Consider the following 23,492-nt stretch of genomic DNA (forward strand, 5'->3'; position numbering starts at 1 on the left):
GTTTTATTTTTTTGGTCCGGGGCAAACCATCTTTCGTCTTTTCGTCCTCAGCAAAAGGCAGCCGTAAACAGAAGTTCTTAAGCTTTTAGGGTTAAATTACTTTGCTAAAGAAAAAACAATGTCACTGCTTTAGACAATACACACGAACGCACGCACGCACGCACGCACGCACGCACGCACGCACGCACGCACACACACACACACACACACACACACACACACACACACACTTCTCCCCAGAGGAAAGCAGAGAGCTTACGCTCCCAGAAGCCTGTCCAGGGCATTGTTTCGATATCACACTTTTCATCAATCAGCTGCTTATATAAGTGCTTTCCCTGCATGCCCAGCAGCATGCCCTCCACCCTCTCCTTGGGCGGCTCACTGAAGTCACAGATACCTGCACTGCACTCCCTTCGCAGTTGAGTTAATTCTGAGGCTTTTCAGTGCATTTCTATCAAGTAAGAGCAAGACTGCTGAGCTAGCTGGAATCTACAGTACGTCTACTAGTTTGTGAACATCTGATAAACTGGCTTTCTTTTTCATTCGCGAGGGATTTCGCAAACTTCGCTAGCAGGCGGCACTGTGCCGTACACCGTTATTCAATGTTTAGCCGCCTACAGTACAGGCATGCGTGGTTGTCGACGGCGCGATGGCATTATTAATAGAAGCCCCCCCCACAAATCACTTTGTAATGAAAACACCTTGTTGGGCTTTTGTTTTGTCAATGAGCACCTCTCAGCCAATAGGCTATTAGGCTTGTGACCCCTTCTAGGCCTGAAAGATACACAAAAATGTCCGCTAAATCCTAGCTGTTTTCTGAAAAACCCATGTTTCTCTGTCAGTGGTTCTCAAGCCTTTTCATGTCAAGGACCCCCTAGAATTATATGTATTTGACCACTGACCCCCGTCTGAAAATATTTAGTTCCAGGGACCAAGAGAAAGAAGGATTTGCGTTACAAATATCTGCTTTAAAAACATATACTGTACATTCAAAGATTTGCACACATTTTCACGATTTTTCAAAAATAGCAGATCTACAAGCTCGCAGCGCGGCACTCGGTGCCGCGCTGCGAGCTTGTATATCTGCTATTTTTTAATATTTAAAGCATGAAATAATGGTTAAAGTGGTGACAAAGATATCGCGTACGCGATCCAAATGGCTTAAATGGTTTTATAGCATCATCATCCATGCAGCATCCACCTCCTCTCCTAATGTCCCGTCCCAGCGCTCCACATTCACAGCGGTGGGTCATTTTAACTACTGTAATGTAGAATGTACTCACTAGTTCCCACAGGAAACCTTCCCACGTTCCGTAATGTGTTGACTGCTGTGGAGAAGGTCTAAAGTGCTGTCTGTCACACACACTACTTAATGCACACGCACGCACGCACACACACACACACACACACACACACACACACACACACACACACACACACACACACACACACTCGCGCACTCAAACACACGTACACACGAACTTTGCTTTGCATTGCTTCGGGGCATGTTGAATAATTATGCATGGTACTGCCTACTACCAGTGCTCTCAACATCTACAAGCCCCATGCATCCGGGCAGCACTGTTTGTTTGCGGCACGGCAAACAGCACTAAGCAAGCAAACATCGCTTCGCGTGAGTCACGAGGCTACTCGTGATGTGAGGTATATTTGTCGTAATAGGCGAACATTCGGCGAAAACAGCCTTTGTACAAGCTCACAACGCGTTGGTGAAGAGAGAAATGTATAGAGTGAAAAAAGAAAGCGGGCCCAACTAAGTATGGACCCCTGGGGGACGCCGGCAAACGAAGCATGTAGCGTTTCAGTGGTTAATGAATAACCTGTCCTTGAATAAACAGATGCGAGCGAAGGAGCTCATTTGCATATTAGTGACACTATGTTTCTGCTTCAGTTCCGTGTGCGTGCGTGTGGGTTGTTTTGCATTGTGTGTGTGCACTCGCGTGTACGTGTTTATGTGAGGCCGGGTGTAGCGCGTGTTATGTTATGTTTGCGTGCATGCCAGGATGAGAGTGTGTGTGTGCGTGCGAGCGTGTGCATGGGAACGCTCGAGTTTGCATGCTCGCGTCCCTGTCCCGTTCGTTCCCTGTGGCTGAACTATTTGTTAAGAGAGAACATATTTTAATTGAATAGACTTCCCTGCGCCGGCTATGAAACCTCATTACGGGTCCCACTGTGGAAGAGAGAACAGGGAGAAGGTAGTTTCCCTGAGGGGGATGGTGGGGGGGGTAGCAAGAGAAATAGTGCTCAGTCACATCCTCAGGGTGAAAAGGCAAAACCAAAAAAAAGCAGAATGGAGGATAATATAAAGAAATTAGATGAATAATTGGCAAGACTTTGCACCCTTAGGATAGGAAGAGCGAGTGTGAGAGAGTGGCCTGTCAGGACATTCGCAGGAAAGACGCTGAACGTATTTTTGGCTGGACCTGCAAGGGAGGACCAGCTCTATATATACAGTATGTCATTGACCTTTCACTCTGTACCTAGTCTGCTCTTTTTCCCCTCTACGCCAAAGCTCATTGCCGAAAATAGACGATCTACAAGCTCACAACGCCTCGCAGTGCGAGGCGTTGTGAGCTTGTAGATCTGCTATTTTTGGCTTAAGTTTTCAGAATATGGATGCGAGGATTCAAGTGGTTAATATAAAAAAGGGGGAAAAAAACAGTTTCTATCATCAGACTATGGTTGTCTGTCTGCACTCTGAAGTGAAGCTATACGTCTACAATATTCAGTTCAACTCACACACATAAATGATCACGAATGTATTATTTATTTAGTATAGAGCGTTTTAAAACAAAGTTAGAACTGAACATAGAACGACTGTTGACTTAGAGATTTATTTATTTCTCAGAAGCGACTTGAACGAACACACTGATGTTAGCTCCTCGGGCAGAGCGTTCCAACAGCCTATAGGTGCCCCGGACAGCAAAAGCCCGATCGCCACGGGTAATGAGGCGAGTTTTTTTAGGGGTAACCAGGAGGGCCCTTACCTGAGACTGCGTGCAGGCTCATAAGGGACCAGCGCGCGACTTTGTACTGCTTGACAAGGCCACTCGCTCTGCTGTCACTGTGCCTTGCTCGGGGGTGCCTGCCGGGGCTCGAGTCTGCTCCTGGAGTCCTGGTGGCGCACGTGACTTGTTTAGAACGGGTACACATCATGGTGTATCATTATTTCATGCTTTAACTATTAACTATTAACTATTGCTGCAAGCTTGTAGATCTGCTATTTTTGAAAAATCATGAAAATTAGAATTTTGACCCAGGGACCCCCAAAACCTGTTCATAGATTCCATATAGTTTCATTGTATGACAACACAATCATCGGTGTATTTTGGATTCATGTCAATGTGTGTTTTCAGATATTTAACCACTTGAACCGTCAATACTTAATGAACTTGAACTTTTACTCTGTACTCCCCTCTACACCAAACCTCTTTGCCGAAAATAGCCGATCTACAAGCTAATAAGTGTCTTTTGAATCCTTCTAAGACTTTTTGAAAAACCCTATGTTTCTATGTCAGCAATCTGGCTATAGCCATTGTCAAAGAAAAGGTCCTTTTCACTTAAATGGAGCTCAGTTAGTCTGTTCTTGAGAGACTACTATGTCAGTGGTTCTCAAACCTTTTCATGTGAAGGACCCCCAAAATGATATTTATTTGGCCACGGACCCGCATCTCAAAATATCTAGTTCCAGGGACCACCCAGAAGCAAAATTTGAGTTACAAACGTTCGCTTTGAAATTACATTTTCACGACTTCTTCAAAAATAGCAGATCTACAAGCTCTGTGAGCTTGTATATCTGCTATTTTTCACTGGTTAAAGCATTAAATAATCCTAGGCCTAAATGGGTTAAAGGATGCGTCAACCTATCACGAGGGGACTACTGAGAGAATTGAGCATCAGTGGGTTTCTTTTGCGTCGAATAGCTGACGCATGGTCAGATCTTGCCCCGGCTCCTCACTACAAGTACAACGTGAGAGTGGGGATATGTTGGTTTACCAGGTTTCGACATCAACTCACACTCCCCTCACAAAGCAGCGTACTGTGCAGAGCTGGAGACTGATGGAGATCAGAGAGATGAACTGATGGATGAGTGAGTGAGTGAGATAAATAAAAGAGAGATGTATGAATTTGGTGTCGAAATAATTCTGGGAACTCGAGTGAGTCAGAAACAACATGTGGAACAGGAACAGACGTGTGTGTGTGTCTGTGTGTGTACTGTGTGAGTGCGCGCGCGTGTGTGTGTGTGTGTGTGTGTGTGTGTGTGTGTGTGTGTGTACGTGGTGTGTGCGTGTTATCAGGTTAGCAACCCACCACTGGCTGTTGTCATGGTGACACCATGGCAACCATCATTGCACCAAGAAGAGAGTAGTCGCTTGAAGAATAGTTTTTCTATTCATCAACTTTTTCCCTTTGTAGCAATAGAAATTGTAGCAATAGAAAATGATAGTAACTCTTGATGCAACTTGTAGAGTAGATGTAGTTGTGAAATATGTCAGTAATTTCTCTGTGTATTTAGGTTATGTGTCATATCTGTATATGTGCAACTTCAAAGCCTAAAAGACAAACATAAATGTAATTGTCAATGACAAAAATACAATTAAATCGTTAATCAGTACAGTAGATTGACAGGAAATGGGGGGAGAGACGGGGAGTGACATGCGGCAAGGGTCGTCCAGATCGGGAATCGAACTGGCGACGCTGTCAAGCATCAATGCCTAGTATGTGCTATGCGCCTGGACCAGTAGGCCAGCGGGCGCCCCTACAATTGTGACTTTTAAACATAAAAAATCACACCCAATGTGAAGTGAGCCGTGGTCGTGCTTGCATAACGTCTTCAGCCTAGGATTTGAGTCTAGGATGTACAGGCTATGCTACACACACACGTTTTACTATGGCAAAACGCTGAGGAAAAAGGCTACAGACACACGCACAGCCACTCTATGGAGCGGTTTACCACCGCTCAAAATAACTTTCACCTGCAATTATAGCTCCCCCACCAGGTCGATCGGCGTCATATCTGTTGTTCAAGTAATGCACACAACTTCCAATCACTGGTGAAAATGTAAGGTCACTTTATGGGAGGTTTCAAAACGGCAGCAGCAGGAGAAAAGAAATACCAGTAAGCACAAAAACAACACTGCAGGGTGTCAGCCTTTCGGGCTTGAACTCCTAATGATCCAAAAACTCAAGCTCAAGCGATACATTAAACCAGGGGTCTTCTACAGGGGGTCCGGGACCCCTAGGGGGTCCTCAGAGTTACTATAGGGGGTCCTCCAAATCTTTGTGTGATAGAAAAAAAATGTTCTCCTTTTTTTCAAATTAACCACTTGAACCCTAGAATCCATATTCAGAGAACTATAGCCAAAAAGTACAGAGTGAAAGTTCAAGTTCATTAAGTATTGACGGTTCAAGTGGTTAAATATCTGAAAACACACATTGACATGAATCCAAAATACACTGATGATTGTGCTGTCATACGATGAAACTATATGGAATCTATGAACAGGTTTTGGGGGTCCCTGCTTCATCTCTCTCTCTCTCTCAACTAAGGGGTCCTTGGCCTGAAAACATTGAAGACCCCTGCCCTGAGATCTTTTATCTATGAAAAGTGTGCCCTGGCAGAAAGAAGGTTGGGAAACACTGAGGTAGAGCAGGGCCACATGCAGGCGAGATGTGACGTAATGTAATTAATCACCTCTGTCTGGGAAAAACACTGCAAAGTCAGTAAAAGTTGCTGTTTGTGTGTTTTTTCCCAATGTGCGATCATTATGGTTTGTGTGTCTGTGTGGGCTGCACTGTACTGTACTGTCTTTGTTTGTTTGTCTCTGTGTGATTGCAAAACATTTTTTTGTGCCAGGCTTTTCCTGCTATAAGTGCATGTGGTTGTAGAAGACAGTACTGGCAAGAGCTTAAAGTATTGATTATGTCTTATGTATACTGTATGTGTATTGTGCATGAGCCGGCACATAGGGGCACGGTTGAGGTCAGTCTTTATTTCCGTATTGTTTGCGTGTGTGTGTGTGTGTGTGTGTGTGTGTGTGTGTGTGTGTGTGTGTGTGTGTGTGTGTGTGTGTGTGTGTGTGTGTGTGTGTGTGTGTGTGTGTGTGTGTGTGTGTGTGTGTGTGTGTGTGTGTGTGTGTGTGTGTGTGTGTGTGTCCAATGCGTAGACACATAAGCTGATTTGATAACGTGCTTAGAAAGATCTCATTTTCAATCCGTCGGTGTTAGCTTTGTTACATCACTGCAGCCGGCTGTGTGTGCGTGCGTGCGTGCGTGTGTGTGTGTGTGTGTGTGTGTGTGTGTGGCCCAGAGGGATGGGGGATGGGGGGTGGCAGTGATGTAGTGGACTAACAGGGACTAGGCACATGGGAATGCTAGGAACAATGACACGTGCCTGTGCCATGCACACAGAGCAAGCTAGACACACACACACAACACACACACGCGCGCACACGCACGCACTACAGACAGACCTTTGCTCTTGCACTTAAAGGCACAGCACTATTAAACACAGGCCAACAGTCAATAAAGCTATATACAGTATATACACACGCCACATACTGCATATAAATACGTTCTCTTCCTTGCTGGTGTTGTAACTCTTTGTGAGACTCTTGTGAGAGATGACACACAACTGCTGCAACACACTCTTACCACATAATACATGTCCAATACTGATCACACACTGCTGTGTTGTGAGCTTGTAGATCAGCTATTTTAACTGTTATTGTATGACACTGTCATGCACAGAAGTATAAAATAAAGTGGCTAAAGTGCTTTGTTGATATATACATTTTAGAAAACATACAGTATATTTAAAACACTCATCTTTATTATTTGATTAATCGATAGAATAATTATTATATTAACTTTTTTACTCTTATTTTTACTTTATTTTCTACCTTATACCTAACCTAACTCTTAATATTATATATTATACTTTTTTCTCTCACCTGCTTCTTTCTGTTATCTGTTATCTGTCGCTTGTCACAGCCCAGTAAACATCAAGTATTAGTCATCTACTGTAGGACTGCTGGCAAGGCTGATCGCGTGACTCATCCCTGTGAACAACTGTCAACAATCTAGAATGAGCAATTCTTTGCACTTCATTCCTGCCAAGGTTCAAAGGATGTTTTAAAACATTTTGTAAGGTTTTGTCTGCTGTTGGGCTGACAGCTTATATTTGACAGGAACTCTGTGATTGAAACAACGTTCCAGTAAAATAGCTCACAACATCTCTTGATGCGACACGTCGAGAGCTTGTAGATCTAGATTCCCAGCTATCGTTCATAGCTGGAAGTGGGGCTTCTGTTTTGTACATGGTAAATGGTGCATTTGTATAGCGCCTTTATCGAAGGCGCTTTACAGAGATTGTGCATTACATTCACTAACCATGCAAGGCACCAACCTGCTCACTGGGAGCAACTAGGGGTTCAGAGTCTTGCTCAAGGACTCTTCGACACTAACTCTGGGGGAGCCCGGGATCGAACTGGGAACCCTTTGGGAACCCTCCGTGTTCTAATGGCGGTTTCTCTACACCTGAGCCATCTACCCCTGCACAGTTTTTCCTTTTTTTATTTTGTTGAAAATCTGTATATTTAGCTTATGGTGACATGCCCGATTGAATGTGGTTAACCATAATAACCATAAACCCTAACGACTTCCAGTGTATAAACACACACACATTGTACATGTACTCTATTAATGTTTCTGTGTGCATGTCTTGTCTACTTTACAGATCAATCTACGGCTCATTCTGGTCAGCGGGAAGACAAAAGAGTTCCTCTTCTCTCCCAACGACTCGGCGGCAGACATCGCCAAACATGTTTATGACAACTGGCCAATGGGTGAGTAGCATTAGAAGTTTAACTGACACTGGCGACAGCAATGATAGCAGTAACAGGGTTCAGTGGTGTAGTCCAGTGGTTTCCCGGACCTTTCATCTCAAGACCCAAAAGATACATTCAGTGCCTTTTTGTGTTTATTCCGTAAATGAACACTTGAGATGCCATTATTTTTGTAATTATTTGGATACAGAGTGCCAACAGAGTACAGAGTACTCCAGAGACATCAAAGAGATTGACGCGTTGACACCTCGTGGGCATCGAATTAGTTAATAAAATTGACCTTTTACTCTGTACTTAGTCTGCTCTTTTTCCCCCCTACACCAAAGCTCTTTGCCAAAAATCGCAGCGCGAGGCGTTGTGAGCTTGTACATCTGCTATTTTTGGCTTAAGTTCACGGAATATGGATATGGATATATAATTTTATATATATATATATATTTATATATATATATATATATATATATATATATATATATATATATATATATAAGATTTGGAGGACCCCCTGTAGTAACTGACCCCATGCCAGCTTGTATGACCAAATTAAAACATACAGTATTTATCTCATACTCAATCAGCTGTTGGAAGGCATTTTCCATGGTTGGATGAGTAGCAGGTAGTGGGAATATGACAGCACATTGAATTAGGCTTAGGCAGCTTACGCTTGGAAGGCAGGATAAACTCGATTGGCGCAAGCTAGCGAGGAAGCGTTGCAGCCCCAATGAGATTAGCGTTTGCCCTCTGCGCTTTGCATGACGAGCTCCGGGGTCAACTCCCTTCCGACGCCACACAAATGCAGTTGGTTTAGGGAAGTGCACTGTGTTAATTTATCCATTAGTGACTCTTCAGAGGCATATTGACGCTCAGAATTCCACAGTATAGCCCTGTGTTTTGCCTAGAGTTGTGGATCTCCAACGCTTGGCGGGAGCAGTCAGAGCCCGTAGTGAAACCAGGGGCGTCACAAGGGGGGGGGGAAAGTGGGACTGAGTTACTAGGGCCCAAGGGTGGAGGGGCCTTAATTATTTTATACTTTAGCTATTGAAAAATAGCAGATATACAAGCTCACAGTGCGGCACCGAGTGCTGCGCTGCGAGCTTGTAGATCTGCTATTTTTGAAAAATCTTTGAATCTATGCATTTATTTTTAAGCGAACATTTGTAACTCAAATTTTACTTCTGGGGGGGGTCCCTGGAGCTAAATATTTTGAGGGTCCTTCACATGAAAAGGTTTGAGCACCAGTGACACATAGAAACCCCCTCCCCCCTATGAAGAACATTCACGGGGGGCCCGCAGTGAATCCTTGTACCCAGGGCCCAGAATTTGGCGCGACACCCCTGAGTGAAACACTAACACCTTGTACTGGGTCTGGAGAGGGTCCACATCTGGTGGCCAGACCCCCCCCCCCACCTTCCCCCCGTTCCTTCTCCCTCTGCTTTTAAATCCTACTCTTTTGTCTTAAAGGCTCTCCGCCGTCTCTTTCCATGTGACCTTTCTTGCCCATTCTTTCTTCTTCTGTGGATCTTTGTCACTCGGCCTTTCATGTGTCTCTTAATGAATGCGTTGGTTTCCCAAAGGGTTTTCATGGACCGCCAGATTTATCATGTATGTGTCCGCAGAGACCCCCCATCTGAAAAACGGGGACCCCCATTGTTTAAAAATGTCAATATATTATTCAAAAATCACACATCTGAACACGAAGATGCGAATAGATGGGGCGCCCGCTGGCCTACTGGTCCAGGTGCATAACACCGTGGAATTGCCACGTAGGCATAGATGCCTGGCGGCAGCGCCGGTTCGATTCCCGATCCGGACGACCTTTGCCGTGTGTCACTCCCCATCTCTCCCCCCATTTCCTGTCAGTCTACTGTCCTATCAATAAAGGCATAAAAGCCCCAAAACAAATCTTAAAAAATAAAAGAAAACACACGACACCGGGCGTGATCTATGTACATTTTTCACTTCCTTCGCAAGAGTGAAGCAAGGCGAACATTGGCTTTTAGGTGCGGTGTGAACACACCATGAGGATGTTGGTACATCCATCCAACATTTTGGTCCCACACAAGATGTCTTAAAACCTACTGGCTGAATGGAATTTAGTCATTATAATGATTATGGTGATAATGACGATGATGACGATGATGATGATGGAGAGCTCAGCTAACACAGGGATGCTGACAGAACCCTCGCTAAAAAACCCCCGGGACAAAAATCCACTCAGAATGTTTGAAAATAGCAGATCTACAAGCTCACAACGCGTCGTATCGCTATTTTCAAATAGCCCTATGTATAAAATAGGCTTTTATACGTTTTATAATAGAATCATTTATATCCGCAAAGTAACTAGTAACTAAAGTTTTCAAATAAATGTAGTGGAGTAAAAGTACAATATTTGGATCCGAGATATAGTGGAGTAGAAGTAAAAGTATTGGAAATTGGAAATACTCAAGTAAAGTACAGATGCCTCAAAATTGTACTTAAGTACAGTACTTAAAGTTATACTATGTAACTTTTTTTATAAAACATATCTTAAAATTGTCCTAACTATTAAATCGCTAAAGTTTTAGAACCCCCACTCCGTTAATTTCAGCCCCAAAAGCCTTTTCTTTATATGTTTTCTACTTAGCCTTGACAGGGGCGGGATTTCGCGGCAAAATGACGTAATCTGCATCATCTGTATACGTTGTGTATACGTTGGCCAATCACATCGCAGATCATACACACATGATACACTACCGGCCAATTACAGTGCATCTTGCGTCTTTTCAGGAAATAGCTTGCTTCAACAGCTTTGTTTACGCTGGTCTAGAAGTCTAGCATGTATCTCCCCAACCGCTGCTCGTAGAGGCACACGAGTGACCTCGATGGATGCGTCTCGGCGAGGCGAGGCGGACGCAGTGGTCTGAAGGCCCGGTCCGCGGCGAAAAACGGACGAAAAAAGCAGACGCGACCGCGGTTTGTTATACTGCTACAGACCACTAGTTGAGCAACTTACACAGTATAGCTTTAAGTAAATGTACTTGGTTACTTTACACCACTGGTTAAGAGCGTATTGTAAATTGTAAATGGAGAGGATGGGAGATGGATAGTCAGATAGAGACCATGATCAGTGGAGTCAGAGCAGCGCGAGGAGGATGTCACGCAGGAAGTGAAATGAGACCAGCAAACAGGGAGGATGTGGCGAGAGAGAGAGAGAGAGAGAGAGAGAGAGAGAGCAGTATAACACAGGATGGAAGGAGGAGCTATTGATCCTCCCCTTCTCTCTCTCTGTCGCAATCTGTCTCTTTTAACCCTTTTAGATAGGGTAACGCATATCTGTGTCACCACTTTAACCATTATTTCATGCTTTAACGATTAAAAAATAGCAGATATACAGGCTCACAGCACAGCAACAAGTGCCGCGTTGCGTTCCTGTAGATCTGCTATTTTTGAAAAATCTTGAAAATGTGTGAAAATCTTTAAATGTATATATTTTCGTTTGTAACGCAAATCCTTCGTTCTCTTGGTCCCTGGAACTAAATATTTTCAGATGGGGGTCAGTGGTCAAATACATATAATTCTAGAGGGTCCTTGACATGATAAAGTTTGAGAACCACTGACAGAGAAACATAGATTTTTCAGAAAACTGTTAGGACCTAGAAGACTTTTTTTCAGGTCTAGATTTGTTAACTCGGGGCAGAAATCTCTATATGTCATTCTCCATATTTGAATTTTTTGTGTTTTCTTTTTTCATGCAAAAGTAGCAGATCTACAAGCTTGAAAGCTCGTAGATCTGAAGCGTCGCGCTTTGTGCTCTTCGATGTGCTCCTTTTGCTGTTTTTGAATTTGAATCCTGAAAAGTAACGGTTTTGGACATAATGAGGTTTCCACCCGACAAGACGTTATGATAACTCAATAACTCAACTGAGAGAGAGAGACTGCAGTGTCAGTGTGACAAATAATCTCAGAGACTTAGAAAGACATCTCTCCACAAAAAGGAAACATTAAAATGATTCTCCCTCTCCCTCTCCCTCTCCCTCTCTCTCTCTCTCTCCCTCTCCCCCTTTCTCTCTCTCTCCCTCTCTCTCAGACTGGGAGGAGGAACAAGTCAGCAGTCCTAACATCCTGAGACTCATCTACCAGGGTCGTTTTCTACACGGCAACGTAACGCTAGGAGGTGAGAAATCACGCACACGCACACACAAACACAGCAGTGGATTTGTGGAAAGTTCCCCCGTCTCTTCCTGGTCCCCAGAAGAGAACAGAGGCACCTTAGTGCTGCAGACAAGCCTGCTTTGACAGAGAGACAGAGAGCAGAGAGGAAACCCAGGAACACAGAGGAAGGAGGCTGCTCAGGAAAGGGGGAAGAGCAGGGTTTGGAGGCAGACGTCAGGCTGCAGGCCCACGGAGCCAGAGACCAGGGCTGCACACTATCAAATCTTTTCTTAGAGATTATTACAGGGGTCTTCAACGTTTTCAGGACCAAGGACCCCTTAGCCGAGAGAGAGATGAAGCAGGGACCCCCTCTACATATTGTATAAATGTGTGATGCAGATTTCATAGATAGATTCAGAGTTTGACAGCACTGTCATCAGTCTATGTTGGATTTGTGTTTTTAGTTAACTTGACCTTTCACTCTGTACTTGGTCTGCTCTTTTTTACCTCTACACCAAACCTATTTGTCAAAAATAGCAGATCTAATGTTCCACTAAGAATAGGGATGCAACAAAGATTTGGCAGACCCCCTGTAGCAACTCTGAGGACCCCCTAGGGGTCCCGGACTCCCTGTTGAAGACCTCTGTCTTAGAGATTATTGCGACCATAGGTCGCATTCACTATGAAAACATGCAGCTCCCGTGCGTGCGTTCGTCAGTCAGTCAGTCAGTCAGTCAGTCAGTCAGTCAGTCAGTCAGTCAAGCTTCATGTCACGCTCCATATATGGCCGTCCTTGTCTCTTTTATGTCCATATGTGGAGACAACAAATTGATCTACAAGTTCACATCGTGACATGTCGTGAGCTCGTATCGCCTAGGTTTCGCCAATAATCTATCCCTATTTTGGGCATGTGCCCAAAATAGGGATAGATTATTAGCGATTAAATTATCAATATTTATTTTGTAACCAATTACCTCAACTAGTGCGACTGACTGCTGCTCCCTATAAAAGAAGGTCACCAAATTGAGGGAAGGGGAGGGAAAGTAGAAGAATAACAAAACTGGGTGCATGAAAATAAGCGCTGTGCGCCTCCTTTTGGGTCAGCAGGAGCTCAGAAGGTAGAGTGGCCATCTTTAGAGATGTCGAACGCCATGTTCCCTCCCGCAACCTCAGGTCTGGAAATGAGAACCTTTTGAAGTTCACTCATAAGGCCAAGAAACGCACTTGGGGTGACAGGGCCTTCTCAGTTGCAGCCCCCACCCTCTGGAACCCACTTCCACCTCTGTATAAGAGAAGCCCCCACCCTTGCCGTGTTCAAAGCCTCCCTCAAAACCCACCTTTTCAGACTTGCTTTCCTTACCTAACTTTACTCCACCCACCTTTTTCAGTTTTTATTTTTATTCTTTGTGTGCCCTGTTAAATGTACTTCTTAGATTTTATCCTTTTAACTTTGTCCTAATAAAGTTGTTTTATTTTATAATTTTTTTGTTTTGTAAAGCGACTTTGAGTACCTTGAAAAGGTATAAAACATATAAGTTCGATGTATTATCATTATTATTATTATCCATGCCAGTTTTACTTTCCCGACACCGATTCCCACAACTAGTGTATCAGTCGCTTCCGAGTACCGATCTGATACCATCATAACAGTGTGCAATTTAAAGGATGGTTCTCAAACTGCTGTCCAGGGACCCTGGGTCCCTTGAGTGGGTTCCAAATGTACCCTTACAGGTCTGTAACTCTGAGAGTTATGAGGTTATAAACCTCCATTAATAAAATGTGTTAAAGTGCAGCTACAAGTTAGTAAAATGACAATGTAAAAGGTACAGTAAGCGTGTAAAACAGTCGCGCAACATCGACTCAAGCATTCAAAATATGAAAATCATCACGTGATAAAAGATGTGGTGTTGCATTGGCACAGACTGGTATACTCGCCATTGCCAATACTAGCATTTTAGGGAGTATCGTCAGCTTTTCCGATACTGGTACAGGTATCGGAACAACTCTAGCCGCCTTGGAATCAGAAGGTTCCCAGACATCATCTCCATGTTGGCCAGTGGTGGACATTTTTGTAAGAACTGCATTTTTGCTACCGACAGACAAAATGAGAAGACAATAATATATCCAGAAACACATAAAGCAGGGGTCTTCAACAGGGGGTCCGGGACCCCTAGGGGGTCCGCAGAGTTACTACAAGGGGTCCTCCATCTTTGAGTGATAGAAGCTTTTTTTCTCCTTTTCTATATTAACCATTCGAGCCCTAGCATTCATATTCTGAGAACCTTTGCCAAAAATAGCAGATCTACAAGCTCACAACGCCTCGCGCTGCGAGGCGTTGTGAGCTTGTAGATCGGCTATTTTCAGCAAAGAGTTTTGGTGTAGAGGGGGGAAAAGAGCAGACTAAGTACAGAGTGAAAGTTTATTAAAATATCTGGAAACACAAATTAAGATGAACCCACAATACTGATTGCACTGTCAAACGATGAAACTAAACTATGTGGTATCTATGGGTTGTGGGGGTCCCTGCTTCATCTCTCTCTTGACTAAGGGGTCCTTGGCCTGAAAACGTTGAAGACCCCTGACATAAAGAGATAGCCCTGCATGACCATAACAGGTCTGTAACACTGAGAGTGTCCATTTGGTTCCATTTGTGGAACGCTGAGCGGAACCCTGAACCCCCTGACTGACTGCTCCCAGTGAGCAGGCTGTTGCCTTGCACGGGGTTCCTCCGCCATCAGTGTGTGAATGGCTGAATGTGTAATGCACTTGGGAGAAAGGCGCTATAGAAATGCAGACCGTTTACCATTTCTTTTGAAGCAAGCTGGGCCTCACTTCTACACTTCTACTACACCAGTGTTCATTTAACTCGGAGACAGTGTGCAAAGGTAACCGAATGGACCCGTAAGGATCCATTTGGTTACACTCTCTAGTCTCTACAAATGCATTCAATTAACACAAGTTCACTGTCTAAAGCAGGGGTCTTCAACGTTTTCAGGCCACGGACCCTCAAACTGATGGGGTACCTCGCTACCTCGTAGGGTGGGGGTGGGGCTAGAACATATTGTATATATATATATATATATATATATATATATATATATATAGTGTGTTTCATGTGTACAAATATACCATGTTATTGTGCATTAGATTAGATAAGATTAATGCATTCATGCTTTTATATTAAACATGCATGTACAAGTGGCCATAATACTGCCATTTATAAACATACCTTTTTTACTGAGAACCAATGTCAATACTAACAATATATCACTAACAATCTGTCAATTGCACAATAATCATTTATATCAATAGACAGAATCATGATATATATATATATATTTTATTTTTTTCCTTTTTAAAATAAATATAAAACATATATAAAACTTTATTATGTTTATAACAATATAACAACATATATAAAACAATTTCGGGGACCCTGTGCAGTATCCCCGTGGACCCCCTAGGGGTCGTGGACCCCTTGTTGAAGACCCCTGGTCTAATGGATCAGGATGCTTTTATGCGTTCAGTTGGCGCCGGCAGTTAATAGAACGTATCGTCACAGATCGTCACCATGCCGGGTTGACAGAAGACGGTAATGTCACTAGCTAGTGGCTATAGTCACCAAACCTGTTACACTAGACTCATTACTGCCACTGCCAACTGATTTCCTTATCATTAACATGTTTGCACACTGTCACTGAATCCTCTTTAACTCCCTATGCGGTGTTCAGCGGCTACACAGGGTGGCTGCTTCTCAGCATGTCCTCTGTGTAAATACTTTACAAAGTACAAAAGTGGTTCAACAGAAAATAAGTTGGTGTAACTTTGTAGATTCAAAAAGGAAGATTGCTCGCATGACGTTTCACTTACACCGAGCATTCCCAGCCGTCATTTATAGCCATCTATCCACGGGTTACCAACGCCCCATAGTGCATTGCGCAGACGCTGTACCGAGCTCCCGGCGCCGCAGCCGAGTGTGATTTACAAGCTCACAACAGGCTGCATCTGCGATGCGACGTGAGCTTGTATGTCTGCTGTTAAACCGGAAGTGTGGTCCAAATAATCTCCAGTAAACTCCTGCGGAAACAGGTGGATAGGGGCATCTGTTTTGTGTCGTCATGCAAGTAGCAGCATGAGCTGTGATTGGTCCACTCCAGGGGTCTTCAATGTTTTCAGGCCAAGGACCCCTTAGCTGAGAGAGAGATGAAGCAGGGACCCCCTCTACATATTTTATATATTTGATATGCAGATTTTCATCGATTTCATAGATAGACTCATAGACTTGTTTGACAGCACTGTCATCAATCTATGTTGGATTCGTGTTAATGTGTTTTTTCAGACATTTAACCACTTAAATCGTTGATATTTTGTAAACTTGACCTTTCACTATGTACTTGTTCTGTTCTTTTTTACCTCTACACCAAACCTATTTCCCGAAAATAGACGATCTACAAGCTCTCAACGCCTCACAAGCGTGTAGATCTCCTATTTTTGTCTAAAGTTGTTAATTTAAAATAATTTTCCTACTGTATCACACAAAGATTTGGCGGCTCCGCTGTAGTAACTCTGAGGACCCCGGCCCTAGGGGTCCCGGATCCCCTGTTGAAGAACCCTGCCTTGGGGAACAGACAGACAGACATAAACAGACAGAACAGACAAACCATGCTCTGCAGTAGATGTCGGCCATAATAAAAAGGCTGCTCGGATCTTTCGAGATACAAAGTCCAACAATGGCAGCTGATTGTGCCGGACACTTTGGCACACACAAACACGTAAACAAGCACACATGCGTCACTGGCATTATTATGAGTGCGTCAGATGATGATGGCGAGGAAGGATGTATGACTTTTATAATCATGGATGATGTGGCTCACCTCTCCATCACATGTCTCTCTCTCCCTCTCTCTCTCTCTCTCTCTCCCTCTCTCTCTCTCTCTCTCTCTCTCTCTCTCTCTCTCTCTCTCTCTCTCTCTCTCTCTCTGCCAGCTCTCAAGCTGCCCTTGGGGAAGACCACAGTGATGCACTTAGTCGCCAGGGAGACCTTGCCAGAGCCAAATTCCCAAGGTAACCGGCCGGGGCGTCACAAAGGGGGGGTGGGGGTGGGACTGGGTTACTAGGGCCCAAGGTGGAGGGGCCTGGAATTATGTTATACTTTAGCTGTTGAAAAATAGCAGATATACAAGCTTGTATATCTGCTATTTTTGAAAAGTTGTGAAAATCTTTGTGCAAATCTTTGAATATATTATGTATTTTTTAGGTGAACATTTTGTATCTCAAATTTTGCTTCTTGGGGGGGTCACTGGAACGAAATATTTTGAGATGGGAGTCCGACGGTCCGTGGCCAAATACATATCAAAAAACTACACATAAAAAAGTTTGAGCACCACTAACATAGAGACATAGGTTTTTTTTCAAAAAACCTTAGAAGGATTCGAAATATTTAATATTTCACGATTTTTCAAAAATAGCTGATCTACAAGCTCGCAGCTTGTACAAGCTTTGCATGCCGTGCTGCGAGCTTGTATATCTGCTGTTTTTCGATAGTTAAAGCACAAAATAATGTTCCCAGTCTAAATGGGTTAAACCCCCTCCCCCTATATGAAGAACATTCATGATGGGGGGCCCGCAGTGAATCCTTGTACCCAGGGGGCCCAGGATTTGGTGCGACACCCCTGGTAACCCAGCTTTCCACCAGCGCTACCCCCCCCCCAACCCCTTTTCAGCAGGCCTTTCACACGCCAAACAACTTCTTTGAGCGCTCTATTCTCCGCCATGATTTCTCTCTCCACACATGGCTTTTGTTTCCTCAACCGTCATTGCCGCAAATAACCAAGTTTCGGGCCCAAAATGTGTCCGCGGGACATAGCACGGCGTCCAGAATTCATAATGTTATGTAAAAGTCACCATGCTGGGTAATTGCGCGGCAATTGCTAACAGGCCAGGGGGGGGGTTATTCAATTGAGCCCAGGTCTGAAGAAGCAATCATAGCATCTACAGTAGCAGCGCCGAGATTGAGGGGTTTACAGCAGACTGTATGTAGTTATTATTTGTAGGTCAAAGTACGGGACTACAGTAAATATTCATTGTTTGTTTGTTACCTTTATTTAAACTCGGGAATACAATTGAGGGCAAGCACTCCTTTACAACGCAGCCGAGATACAACAATGAACAGCAACATACAGTGTATACACTTACATACATCATTTGAAATATATATATTGTAATTGTCAATGTATGCCGTCCCCCCTTTCCGTGCATAAATAAAAGTGTGAAAATGTTGAAGATAAATGAATATACTGCTCACTTTAACACTCTTCAGAAAAGACATGATTTTGTATCATGTATTACTGAGTTATGACTAAACAAAATGTCTTATTTTGAACAAATATGAATTTTACATTAGCACAGCCTTAACCACTTTCAATCCCGATTTGTTTGGCATGCTATCACATAGGCAAACACAATATTTTAAAAATATTAAGAATTTAACAAAAAAATTAACAAGAGTGAAAATAGCTGATCTACACGATCACAAGGCATCCCACTGCGGCGCATTGTGAGCTTGTAGATTGTCTATTTTTTGCTATTCATCATGTGATGCAGTATGTAGGGATTCATTGGTTAATGTCCCTTGGGTCATTTTCATCTCCCTTGTGCAGTGAGAGAAATTAGCTTCCATTTGTCCTAGTTCAGGTATCTCTGTCTTATGTAGTGAAGTTTGACGTTATTGCTTTTTATGATTGCCACACTCATATAACACAGTGGTTCTCAACCCTTTCAGGCCGCAACCCCCAAAATAATCATATGTGCAGATACCCTCTATACACTTAAACGTTATGTTGTTTGCCAGACCCATGAAATGGGTAGGCCTACATAAGCAAATGTCGGTCCGGGTTTTCTATATAAAGGGTATATATGATGATGACATGATGATGACATACCTACAAAAGGCATGATGTCATAAATGATGATGACAGACAGGGGGTCTGGCACAACCAGGTTGACCTGTTTTATTTACTGTTGAGTGAGAAAACAATGTTGCACATTAAGCTAATCATATGGGGGACCCCCCAAAATAATTTGGGGACCCCCCTGGGTGTCCCGACCCTCAGGTTGAGAACCACTGATATAACATATTTGGCAGACTGGCCTGTCACACACGGCTGCACAACAAATGAAGACATAATTTGTCCATCCACTCAACTTTGAAAGATTTTTCTGTAAACATCACTGACTTTTGACCAAGCCATTCTGTCATCTTCCACTTTGGATTCTTCCTCCCTGACTACGAACGTATATCCTCTCATGCACTGTACACAATTGAATTGATTGGCTGAAATGCATGCTGGGAAGTACAAAACATCATTTTATACAATCATTTATGGGAAATGCTTTGCAGTCCAGATGAATATTACTGGGTCCAGACCTGGACTGATGTCTGATGGAGGGAGGCAATGCTTTAATGGTATTTTTATGTGGCTTCAATCAATCAATCAATCAATCAATCAATCAATCAATTACAGTGCTTCCCAACTATTATGAATTAACCACTTAATCTCTATTTCAGAAATAATTAAATTTCTGATTGTAGATTGGCTATTTTCACTATTATTAAGTCGTTTTTTGTATCGGTCGCGACCCTATGTTTGGTCCCTGGTACTATTGCTATAAGCCCTATTCACGACCCGCCCACTCAGTATCCCACCGGTGCTGAAGTCACGTTTTGAAGGGGTAAAACCCTGCTAAGCCCATAGAGTTAACACAGAAATCGCTAATTTAATGCAATTTCCGAATAGTACTGTATAAAATACGGCTAGCATGATCAAGAACACAAGATAGTAAAAGGCACAAAGCGTTATAATTTACTTTACCGTTCGAAATAATGATTTGTTGGCTTTAAGTCCAGCAATTTCTGTTATAGTTTCCCCTTCTAAACTGACGTCAGCACCAGAAAGTTGCTGAGAAATTTGCTGAGTGGGCGGGCCGTGAATAAGGCTTAACTCAGGGTCCTTCAATGTTTTCAGGCCAAGGACCCCTTAGCTGAGAGAGAGATGAAGCAGGGACCCCCTCTGCATATTGTATTTAAATGTGTGATGCAGATTTTCATCGATTTCATAGATGGATTCATAGACTTGTTTGACAGCACTGTCTCATAACCTGACTGCGCCAGATAGTTGCAGCAGTGCGTAACGCTCTGCCTTACATCTGGGCTCTCTCGGGCAGACTCGATGTAAGGGGCGGGCCATTTTTTTAATTTCTTTAGCAGGTGATTGGATGTGGCCGTCTCTCTATCACAGTCTGGGAGTGCCAACTCCAACCACTCATATTGGCCTGTCTGCATCCACGTGGTCTGCAATCAGACTCTATTGGCTCAGAGCCCGCCCGTAGCTGCCGCTGATTGGTCCGGCCCGGGGCTTTACGAGCGTTATCAACTCCCACCGAGAGATCTCAGATGGTAAAGTAGAGCGGTAGCCTACGCACTACTGCCACCATCTGACGAAAGTCAGGTTACTGTCATCAGTCTAAGCCGAAAATAGCCGATCTACGAGCTAAAGTTCTCCTTGGAATAGGGATGCTCGGGTTCAATTTGTTAATTTAAAAGAACTATCCTATCACACAAGGATTTGGCGGCCCCCCCTGTAGTAACTCTAAAGACCCCCTAGGGGTCCCGGGACCCCCTGTTGAAGTCCCCTGATCTAACCGTATCCATCTGCGTGTGCGTGTGTGTTCTCAGGTCAGAGGAATCGAGAAAAGACCGGGGAGAGCAACTGCTGTGTCATTCTGTAAATACACACCTCCTCCTCCGCCATCAACACCACCTTCCTCCTCCTCCTCCTCCTCTTCCTCGCCGTCCTGGACACCTAGCAAGCTCCGCCCCTGCTCTGCAGCCTGACCACAATGCTGACGTACACGGACACACACACACACACACACACACACACACACACACACACACACACACACACACACAGCACACAGCGCACAACAAGGCAGGGCTCAGGCTGACATCCCAGGACACAGATTTAGGAACGGGGCATTCATTGATGATGGAATTGATTCCTTTTTGTTGTTCCTAAACTCCATTGATTATCAGAACAGGAATGGAAGAACTGGATCGGTAGAGTTTTTCGCATGTTGTGTTATTATGTTTCATGTGCACACGTTTCTTTTTTAAGCCTTCTAAAACCCACACCTACAGACGTACACGTACTCATAATCCTTTACTTTTGTTTCGCTAACCCCAGCCCGGTCTGTTGTAGTAACAGTCCTGTCAGGGGTTTTTTCTTTTTTCTTTCTTTTTAGCTAGCCATTGGCTTGCCCCCATTGGCTTGCCCACATTGGCGTGCATGGTCGTTGTTCTCATATTTGACCATCAGGATTTTGTTTGACCGACGAACAGTTCCTCCAAAACACACCCACACAAGCACACACGCACATCCATCCATACACACGTACACACAGACATTCAGAAGCTGTCCACCATATGTGCTTGGTGTAACAGATAATGCGATGATGTGCCTGATCAGATAACTCGGACAACAACAAAGACACACACATAGGCAATAGGCATGCACGTTGCACACACACACACACACACACATACACACACACACACACACACACACACACACACTCTTACACACGTGTCCTTTTCAACTGCCCTCCCTCTGCACGTGCCCTCAACGTGCACACAAGAGTTGAGATTGATTTTTGCTTGAAGCGGAACAAGCAGATCGTACTCATCCACGCGTGGTGCTGTCGCCATGACTGTCAGCAGCGTCGCGACTGTCTGCCGTGTCGCGCAATGAAAAAGGCCAGATGTACAAGCTCACAACGCGATGCGATTTGCGACGAGTTGTGAGCTTGTAGACCTGCTGTTTTCGGGCACTGAACGCGGTCATACTACAAAGTGTAAAACAGACTTGACAGACACACAAACAGCCAGTGTTGAGTTGGGGGAAAGCTCTTGTCAGTCTTCTTTTCATGCCTGACCCAACTTCCAACCCCGACTCGCCTACTTTCTCCATCCCTCCGTTGGCCCATTTATGCTCCCGTTCAGAATGGATCCCATCTATGTGTGCGTTCAGAGCGCAAGCAGTATTCCTCACGTTCTTTGCTCCATACTTGGTGTCTAAATGGAGGTAGAGGGGAAAATAGGGCAACGTTCTCTTGGCGACCAGCACAGTCCCTCCGCAACGCTACGTCCCCTTATATATCCATGTACTGTACGTCCATATTGACACAAACATGGGGACTGTAGAGGAGGTGATGTGGATGAATCTTCTGAGAAAGAGAGTGGAAAAGGTGTAATCGGCGCCAGCGCAGATAGTAGACCAGGGTTCCCCAATAGGCGGCCCGCGGGCCATTTGCGGCCCGCGGGGGGCTACTGTCTGGTCCTCACCAACCCCAGTAATAATGGTGGTATAAGAGCAGCAACAACACTAGTATATCGTCGTTGTCGGGTGGAAACCTCGTATCTCCAAATTTGTATGTTCTTTCACAAAAAAAGCCCTGCTTCATCATACAAGGCCATCGCACAAAAGTAGTGAAAACAGCAGATCTACAAGCACACAACGCCTCGCGGTGCGAGGCGTTGTGTGCTTGTAGATAGGCTGTTTTCACTAGTTTAAATCATTTTTAAAATGATAAATGCAAAACAAACGGTTTTGGACATACAACGTTTCCAACCGACAACGACGATATCTAAACTGTCGCTGGAGTAGCGGGAACGCCACCGTCACCCCCTCCAAGTGGCCATCAGCTTGGTACCCTAGACATAATTCAGCCCTTGGGGAAAACAAATTGGGGAACCCTGTTGTAGACCATAAAACTCTTGATATCCCTTTTACCTTATTTCGTCTTCGCTGTGTACTGTTCGACGTGTCCGTCTGGCATGGGATCCCCACTGTCCCCCCATGGTTTCCTGCGGTATTGCACCTTACGGATATACGTATATTTCGGCTACGTAGGCTTTCAGACAACGTGCAGCGTGAAATGAACACAGAGTAGGGACGGATTAAGCTCTGTCCTTTTATCTTTATCCGCTGCGTATAATTGGGCCTTCTAACCCTCACACCCTTTGTCCATCCATCTGTCCCTGTCTTCCCCCGTAGGAAGGGAACACACACCTCTCTCCATTACTGTTATTATTATTATTATTGTTGTTCTCATTTTTAACACAGTGTTGTTGATGGATTTCGCTGACATTTGCAATCCAAGCAGGGAAAATTAACTTGGAATGAAATGTTCCTTTTATTATTTTTAAATTCAACTCTTACTTTTACTCTTACAAATCTCTCTCTCTCTCTCTCTCTCTCTATCTCTCTCAAGTCTTTTTTTCTTTGCACAACCGAAGCATGTGCTCCTTCATTGAATAAAAAAATATATATACAGTACATAAAAAAATAATATTATTTTATTTTATATTTTTCCAAATGGGGGAATAATGTTCCAGACTAAGGTAACATAATGTAGAATATATTTAATATGAATCTT

At 43.9% G+C, this 23,492-nt stretch overlaps 1 protein-coding gene across 1 annotated transcript in view; it reads left to right on the plus strand.

The window, feature by feature from the left end:
* The window catches only part of ubl3a (ubiquitin-like 3a), a 63,172-nt gene extending 40,745 nt beyond the window's left edge, over nt 1-22,427 (plus strand). The window contains exons 2-5 of the mRNA XM_080748797.1: nt 7,757-7,865; nt 11,932-12,018; nt 16,983-17,060; nt 20,731-22,427. Of these exons, the coding sequence (XP_080604923.1) occupies nt 7,757-7,865; nt 11,932-12,018; nt 16,983-17,060; nt 20,731-20,783 (327 nt within the window). The 3' untranslated portion in view covers nt 20,784-22,427. The remainder of the gene's footprint in view (nt 1-7,756; nt 7,866-11,931; nt 12,019-16,982; nt 17,061-20,730) is intronic.
* The last annotated feature ends 1,065 nt before the right edge of the window (nt 22,428-23,492 follow it).

This window comes from Nannobrachium achirus (assembly GCF_963921795.1).
Source record: "Nannobrachium achirus genome assembly, chromosome: 19".
Lineage (NCBI taxonomy): Eukaryota > Metazoa > Chordata > Actinopteri > Myctophiformes > Myctophidae > Nannobrachium > Nannobrachium achirus.